At 42.8% G+C, this 8,650-nt stretch overlaps 1 protein-coding gene across 1 annotated transcript; it reads right to left on the reverse strand.

The window, feature by feature from the left end:
• Window positions 1-969: 969 nt before the first annotated feature.
• Window positions 970-8,445, reverse strand: LOC124663722 (probable peptide/nitrate transporter At3g43790). The gene is made up of 17 exons (XM_047201395.1): window positions 8,331-8,445; window positions 7,894-7,934; window positions 7,708-7,768; window positions 7,449-7,551; window positions 7,261-7,363; window positions 7,118-7,171; window positions 6,925-6,987; window positions 3,443-3,492; window positions 3,283-3,358; window positions 2,999-3,205; window positions 2,759-2,846; window positions 2,507-2,592; window positions 2,311-2,418; window positions 1,873-1,917; window positions 1,699-1,787; window positions 1,561-1,604; window positions 970-1,067 (listed from the first exon to the last, which is right to left on the reverse strand). The coding sequence occupies exons 1-17, from the start codon at window positions 8,443-8,445 to the stop codon at window positions 970-972; spliced, it is 1,431 nt and encodes a 476-aa protein (XP_047057351.1).
• Window positions 8,446-8,650: the final 205 nt, after the last annotated feature.

The following is an 8,650-nucleotide window of genomic DNA, read 5'->3' on the forward strand; positions in this document are numbered from 1 at the left end:
TGCACCCTTTATTTGAAATGCATATTAAATATATTTTGAAATGTCAAAAAAATACAAACAAAAATGCCTCGTGTATACCTTGACATGTTACATGTTCACAAAGTTGTTTCATCAAAAACTGATATATTTTGTGCCTTGTACTAAAAAGACAAATTTTTGGTGTTAAAATAGTCTATTTCTCGAGGCATTATTTGTCTTTTTTACATAGGGTACAAAAATTATCGGTTTTACGTGAAAATTTACGTGTACTCATAGAACGTGTTGCTCTAGATGCTAAATTTTTTTCCTTAATTTTTTTAATTTTTAAAACATGTTTTATACATACCGGGTGCATATGCACCCATGATCAGTTTTGGTTTTCTGGGTCCTTCTTTCTTTCTCTCTTCACGTAAGGGTAGCTTAGAGAAAGATTTGTAAGATTTGTTGAGATACTTAAGGATCTTTCATCGGGAGAGAGAGAGAGAGGATCCCAACTTTTATATTTTTTCTCTAGTTCCAAGTCATTCCTCTAGGGCAATCATGTCCAAAACCAAAGAAAAGTACCTTCCTAGATCGTGCATTAATTTTTGTGCAAAAAACTCTACAACATATATCAAGCAACGGAGGGATAAAATATAATGATGTCAAGTAAATATATATGTCAAATCTAGCATCACATTTTGGACAGGACACCTGACAAGTTATTTACAAATATCCTCACAAAAAAGATTACAAGTGTGACAACAATCGACAAATATCCTCACAAAAAAGATTACAAGTGTGACAACAATCGTGCCTCCCAAAGCTGTTCTAATGGGGTCTGTTTCAGGTTCTCACTTTTATTTTTGAAACTTTCAGTTACTCACTTGAAACAAACAAAGTTTATGTTTGTCCATTCAATGACCAATACCTAATGTAACCAGATTCTAGTATGTTTACATCAGTAAAGGTGAACAAACCACCATCCAAATGTGGTTACCGATGGGCTCATCATTTCATTGCACTCGGCATAGAGAAAAATGGCTTGAAAGTCAGCGCGAGACCAATTACTGCCACCATATTCAGCAATAAGTAAAGGATATGATCACCTGCATGCATATCGCATGATAAATCAAAGTTATGCATGGGTAACTGTTGCTTATTCAGCTTAAAGCAAAGAGTTTGAGTATGGCGTGTTTTTATTTTCAAACACCCAAAATTTGTATTTTAAAGTTTCAAAAATCCAAAACAAAATTCTGGAGATAGATAATGATGTATGCTACAATGGTGTAAAATCTCAATGGATTTTTTTTTTGTATTCTCTGCTACACGAAATTGACAAAATCTGACATATTTTATAGTCTTGAAATGTACACGATTCACTATAAAATTTGTTAAAATTTATTATTTTTGTGTAGCCTAGAATATGTACTTTATATTGAGATTTTACACCATTATAGTATACATCATTAGATATCTGTAGAATTTTGATTCAGATTTTTGGAACTCCGAAACACAAATTGTTAGTGTTTACAAATAAAGGGCTACAAGTAGCTTGGTCTCGGTTTAAAGTTTTCCGGGTTGGAAGAGCAATTTATTTACCTGGTAAGAACAACCCAGTTACGTTCTTTTGAGACCACGAAAACCTGCAAAAGATGCTAGTTGGTTGGAGAGCACATTTACTGAAGCAAAAACCAGAAAGATTTCCTACCCATGGTAGAAAAGAAATACTATGCTTACAAAATTCCTGCTGCTGCTGGACCAACTGCTTTAAAGATTGACATCAGAGTCACGGAGATACCATTTGCAACACCCCTGTGTTCTTGTGTCTGTACACGTTTTCATCAGAGAAGTTAGAACATAGCAAAAATAAATCAAAGAAAATGCTATCAGACATATGTCAGTTGTACATACCACTGCGGTGTTCTGTAGAATGTTGCACACAGTCGTAATTGTAGCCTGTTTCATTTCAGATGAAACATAAGAATATGTTCATGATAAAATTCTTTATTAAATCATTGTCCACTTAGCTTGTTTTCTCTAAGGAGCATTTAGTTTTGTTTCATATCTACCAGTGATGCTCGAATATGGTTTATCTAAACACACCCAAAACTAACGCCCATGTTGGTTTTTATTGAAATGAAGATAGTATTGCTCTTCTAGCCTCAGCACCAATATGATCAACATGTTTATATGGGATCGTAACCGACATGAGAAGCGAGATGTTTCTTTTTGGTACTGTATATTTTTTTCCAAACCCACCCATGAACAACCCTAACTTGTAATTGTGTTACTTTCATGGGCACAAAAAATATAATAATATCTTAACAATCTCGTCCCAGGTGGACTTACTGCAAAGATATTTTTCAGAAGCGAAGCTATGTTGACGAGTACTTTGAGCTCCATACCATGTAGATTGGCCATGAATGGATATGTTGCAATGACAAGTATAGATAATACCTGAAAAATCAAAATTGCAATTTGGTAGTGTACAACAGATTGACCATATTAAAGAAGCATCTCAACATAAAATGTTATTCTCACATACCGCTGCAGAACGGAATGGCTTCATTAACCCAACATATTTGGCAAGGAATGGATACATCAAAAGTTGATAGACCAAAATGCCAAAACCTGTAAGATTAAACAATGACGGTCATAAGGCATTCAAGTCTAGTTCTACATGTAATAGGCAAAGGGGCCATGCTACATATATTTTGATTCCATTCGTTTTTTGCTTACTATACATGTCTCTCTTGCACAATGAACATAATATACGACTTGAAAAATCATCACATACCCGAGATAGCTAGCACAGTACCAACATCCTGAGATGTAAAGCTTAGTCCGTGGTATTTTCTGCTGCTCACAGCCCATAGTGAAAATATCTGAAGACGCAGTTTACATAATACATTAACATGTGAAGTTTCTTGAGTTTTAGTATAATTTATTGTTCTCTAATCGAAATACAAGATGGATAAAGCACATTTTTATATTAAGATACTGCTGAAATTTAAGAGATACCTGAAAAAAGATTTACCTCATAATAAGCTGTATCATAGAGAGAAAATATACAATAGATGATAATTGATGATATCAAATGCCAGTTCTTTAGCAAGCTCTTTGTAGATGCAAATCTCTCTGACCAAGATTGTTTAGGTTTCCCATATAAGCTTGAATCAGCAACTTGTGCCTCCATTCCGTCACAAGCTTCTACGATGTTATAACGGTGCATGTGCAGAGTTTCCTTAAAAAAACATTCATTCAAGTTGGAACTTAAGGGAGAGAAAGAATCATATGGAGATGAGTGGGCAAGGGGAATACCGGAAGCCAAATGCATGCAACACATGCTCCTGCTGCTAGAACGGATATGGCGAAGCAAGGGAGGAAGTATGGAAATCTAAATGTGCATGTAACTGAAATGTTATCTTATAAGATCTGATTCAAAATCTATATCATTGACGCGTTACAAGTAACAGCTTACCTTCCAAATATGGATTCCTGAGAGAATATATTGGGGTACTTATTTGCAGGCTGATACATGATAGCGAATACACAATGTTAGTCAGCGTACAAGATTAGTTACTCAAAAGGGAGGTTATGTTCAGCCTTTCAACCGAGATTCTGGTTATCACTTTGAACGGTTGCACGCAAACTCAGAAAAATCTCACTCAGAGTAAAGCATTTCCGAACTTTCCCTTTTCTCCTCTTTTTTTGCGAAAACACAAAAAGCATTGCATTTCGATGCATTGATAGAAAAAAAGTTTATACACAAGTCTAAAGAAGGACCAACACCCAACGCAGTTTTTCTACCCATACATGGGCGTCCCTGTCTTATCGTAAGGTCACCACAGCTTCAAGATTCATGTCTCGAAATTTACATCTACGTCCTGTACCTTGTTCATCTTATCATCCTTAGGGCATCTCCAACGCTGTGACCCAAACGGACGCGTTTTCGCGTCCGATTTTGGCTGTTTGGGTCGGCCTCCGGACACGCGGACAGATGAGAACGTCCGTGCCTTTTTTTCTTCCCCAACGCAGTGAGACTCAAATTACTATTCATCTTCTCCCATGTACTAGTACTAGTTGGCCAAGAAACAGCCCCGGCGAGCTCCGCCACGCCCCGCCCGTGCTCCGGCGACGAGCTCCGGCGACGAGCCTCGGCGGCGTCCTGGCGAGCCACGCCCGCGGCCTTCGCCCCACCCGTGGCTCGTGCGGGCGGCTCCGCCCCGCCCGTGGCCGTGGCCGTGCCCGCCCCCGCCCGTGCCCACGCGGCGGGCTCCGGCCCCGCGGTGCGCACCCGGGCTGCTCCGCCGTCGACTCGGCCGGCGGCGCCCCGCCCGTGGCCGTCGCGGCCCGCCCGCGCCGTGGCCGTCGCGGCCGGGACGGCGAGCCCCCGCGCGGCCGAGAGGCGCGGCGCGGCCGGGACGGCGAGCCCCCGCGCGGCCGAGAGGCGCGGCGCGGCCGGGACGGCGAGCCCCCACGCGGCCGAGATGCCCGTGGCCTCCGCCCCCGCCCGTGCGCGCACGGCCAGCCGGCCCCGCCCGTGGCCGACGCGGCCGGCGCTGTCCGCGCCCGTCGCGGCGAGCCCCGTCCCCGCCCGTCCGTGCTCGCGCCCGTCGCGGCGAGCTCCGCCCACGACGGAGTGGCAAGCGGCCGGCGTCCGTTCTCGCGCCCGTGCTCCGTTTCGGCCGCGGCGACCTCCGGCATGGACGAAAAAAAAGGGATCGTCTTGAGCGGGGAGCCTCCACGCGAGCTCGACGGCGGCGGTTGGCCGGCGAGCCCTATTCCGGTGGGAAGCGAAGCCAACATCCATGGCAGAAAAAGAAAAGAGAAGGACAGAGGAGAGAGAAGGCTGTGGGGATCTGGGTGGATTTACTAGTCTGGCTGCCATGTGGGGTTTGGGAGGACACGCGCGGATGACCACGGACTTCCGCATGCGTCCGGCTCGCCCCAAATTGCTTCCAAATTTGGTCCGGCTTTGGGTCGGGCCGGACATAATAACTGTCCGTTTTTAGTATAGGTCCGCGCGTTGGGAGCAGGTTTTACCCAAACGGACGAAAATAGTGTCCGTTTTTGGGTTTGGGTCTCCGCGTTGGAGATGCCCTTATGGAAACCAAACTGTACAGGTACACTTCGTTTTCTCATCTCCTGACATCCCTCTGTCCTCATCCACCTCCACCTCCCCCTCAACTACGCCGCCGCCGCTTCTCTGTTCATCAACCTCCTCCGGCAGCACTCCGCCGGAATCCTCCCGTGAGCCGCGCACGCCAAAGCCAATGATGAAGACGAGGAGCAAGGTCGGGGAGCACCCATCCATTGCTTACCCGGTGGAGGCGAGATGGCTGGATCCTGGCCGAGGGTCTAAATCCATGATTTTTTCCTCTTCCATGCTTTCTTCTGATCTGATTGTACATCTGACTACGTGATTTGATTCTACTATTTTTTCCAACCCCAACGTTTGGTGATTACATTACATTCTTGTTTTTCACGATCTGATTTGATTTCATTTGATACTTCCAAAATGGATTTGGTTCCAATCTGATTTGCTTCCAAACAAAGAGCTTTCATATTTGGCTAATGTATTTTCTCTTTGGATCCGGTTGGTTCCTTCTCCATTCCCCGGATCTAAATTACAAAATATGCCTATTTGGAACGGTTGATTCTATGACTTTCTGGAAGAGGGAAAGAATCCATGGATGAAACATACAGAAGAGGAAAAACAATCCATGGAAGGAGAGTCTAAATCCAATCCATGTAAAAATTGTGCATAACGTGGTATCTACAAGATGCAAACTTTTTGGATTAAAACTACTCCTATATGTCCTTGAAGTGTACAATTTGGGACTACAGAAACGCCCTATGTGGAACGAAGAGGGACTTGCTGACAAGAAATAGAAACAGTCCGGGGTGGTTGTTCTAAAATAATTGCACGAATCTCAAAGCAAAACAGAGTGAATTGATGGCTGTGATAAGCCTGGGACGCCCACCTATATGTAGACTTGTATTTTCGGACCAACACCTCGCCATACAACTCGACCCAGGGAAACTAGTCTAGGGGAGCAGCAGGCGAATGCCCCGGGCCCCTGCGTGCACCCACAGCCTAGCCTCGGCCTTGATCGTGTCCAGCAGGGAAGCCATCGAGGGCTGCACGTTGTCGAAGACGGCCGCGTCGCGGTGCTTCCAGATCCACCATGTCGTGAGCATGATCACCGACGAGGTTTCCCTACGAAGCATGGTAGGGGTGGATTGTAGCGTAGTCGCCCACCAGCTCACGAGCCATGATATAAAAGTTCTTTGATATTGGTCCAGCATTTCCTTTTTACAGCAACTAGATGATCTACAATTTTCAAGCTCTTAATCATGGTTTATACATATGGAAGCATGGTAGGGGTGGATTGTAGCGTAGTCGCCCACCAGCCCACGAGCCATGATATAAAAGTTCTTTGATATTGGTCCAGCATTTCCTTTTTACAGCAACTAGATGATCTACAATTTTCAAGCTCTTAATCATGGTTTATACATATGACTGCTGAATGAGTTGTTACACTAATAATAATTTACTGGACTAATATATGCAGCATCTTCTCCATGCTCCCAGATGTAACTTACCATTACTTAGAGAATAGTAAAACGGAGTGCTAATTATCCAAGGGCATATATGTATTTCTACAACTCTACTGAAAGTTGACTGGTCCTGACCTGTGAAAGAAACCCTCCAATGGCTGTCCAGTATTTCCTTTTTACAGCAACTAGATGATCTACAATTTTAGAGCTCTAAATCATGGCTTATGCATATAACTTCTTAATGAGCTATTACACTAATAATTTATTGGACTAACATATGCAGCATCTTCTCCATGCTCTCAGATGTACCATTACTTAGAGAATAGTAAAACGGAGTGCTAATTATCCAAGGGCATATATGTATTTCTACAACTCTACTGAAAGTGGACTGGTCCTGACCTGTGAAAGAAACCCTCCAATGGCTGGTCCAATAACAAAAGCTATTGCTCGCGAAGATGTAACCTACAGTAGATTATCAAAAACAAGTATATATCCACTAGTTTATGTAATATAAACATGATAATATCCGTCCTTTCTTAAAAGAATGAACCGACAGCCAGAAGCACAAAATGAAAAGACAAACTATTCTTACAAGAGAAATTCCTAGAGCTTGGTGCTCTTTCCTGCAGACTTCTGAAGCATAGGCCTGGAGAATGCAGACACAACCATGAGATTTTAAAAACTAAGTAGCATTTTCTTAATTAATGGAAATCAACGAGACAATGAATAAATAACCTTGATTGGTCCTAATATACCACAAAGTAACCCAAGTAGACCCCTAGTTACAATTGCCATCCAATAAGTCGTGCTAAGGCCAAAGAGGGTGTTAAATATGATCCTGATAGAAAATAATTAGAGTGGGATTAAATTAAAATAAATGGTGTACGAAATATGCTTTTCAGAGGTAACTGAATCTGCCGTACACTGAGAGGATACTGATTACAATGCAGGGCTTCCTCCCATATTTGTCAGCAAACATGCCCCATGGCACAGCACTGATGGTTCTTGCAAGGAAATAAGTAGCCCCTTATTATGACATAGAGTATACAGTCAGTAACTACTAGTCGAAAATAACCATTCTCACTTGATGCTATGAAAGTCTACTACTCTGGCCAATGTACTGTAGACTTGCTTCTGTATTGTTTTAGTAATTGTCAAATGATGAGAAGGGACAATGCTCACCGACAAAACCAGCATAGAACCCAATGTCTTGTTCTTGCTTTGCGACTTTCAAGTCTCTGATCTGTTAGGTTATAACAGAAGTGACGATATAGTTAATTTCCATATACTGTGTAAGGACTCATTAAACACTAATTCGATTAATATAATCAGGATAAATATTGGATTTATTACAACATCTCTGCGTACCATGAAGTATAGATAGGGAAACAATGACTGGATAGGTAGCGCTGGAAAGACAACAAACCAAGGTATTAGTTAGCAAGCGTTGTACTAAAAAGTACATCATACATACATATGTCCATTTTCTGTACATCGTAAGGTGACAAAAATATCTAACTTTTGTATATAAATTGCATGAGTTTCTAGAATAACCATGAAATAAATGCACACGAGAACATGTTTGGGACAATTTCCTTGAACTAACAAATCTTAATATCATTTTTGATGTCAACATCCCGTGGCAACTGGAAGGCGTCTGTAGTCCAATCCATTGGAACGGCAATTGTTTGCATAGTTAGTACTATTCTTTCTACAGTTGATGGAATGGGATAGTGGCGGAGCTAGAAGAGAAGACCTTCCCATGGCAGAACCAAGAGTCGCAAACAAAATGGAGTTGCACTTACTGGAGCAAAGACAAACAACCCAGATGTAGAAGAAGTTGAGATATGGGATGCCGGTCTTGGCATTGTTGATCTCATCAAGCCTGCACCCGGGGCACCCCTCCTTGCAAAGCTTCATCCCGCTCGCAGGGGCCAACAACAATGGAGGCACCACCACCACAGTCTCTTTTCTCCCGTCTACAGACAAGAAAGGAGATGTGGATGAGCTCGGTCCGACGATGCCTGATGAAAGCTGCCATAGAAATACAAATTTCTAACCAGGATATCAGATGGGAGTATGATAGATAATCCCCCTGTCATGCGCATGCACAAACATGCTGAAG

This window comes from Lolium rigidum, chromosome 6 (genome assembly GCF_022539505.1).
Source record: "Lolium rigidum isolate FL_2022 chromosome 6, APGP_CSIRO_Lrig_0.1, whole genome shotgun sequence".
Classification (NCBI taxonomy): domain Eukaryota; kingdom Viridiplantae; phylum Streptophyta; class Magnoliopsida; order Poales; family Poaceae; genus Lolium; species Lolium rigidum.

Bases quoted from the DNA above. Each gene is read 5' to 3' on its own strand.
- LOC124663722 (XM_047201395.1), bottom strand. From the start codon at position 8,445: ATGAAGCTTTGCAAGGAGGGGTGCCCCGGGTGCAGGCTTGATGAGATC. The intron at 2,847-2,998 runs GTAAATCTTTTT...CTGCGTCTTCAG, and splicing joins ATGATACAGCTTATTATGAG to ATATTTTCACTATGGGCTGT. The intron at 2,593-2,758 runs GTATGTGATGAT...TTAATCTTACAG, and splicing joins TACTGTGCTAGCTATCTCGG to GTTTTGGCATTTTGGTCTAT.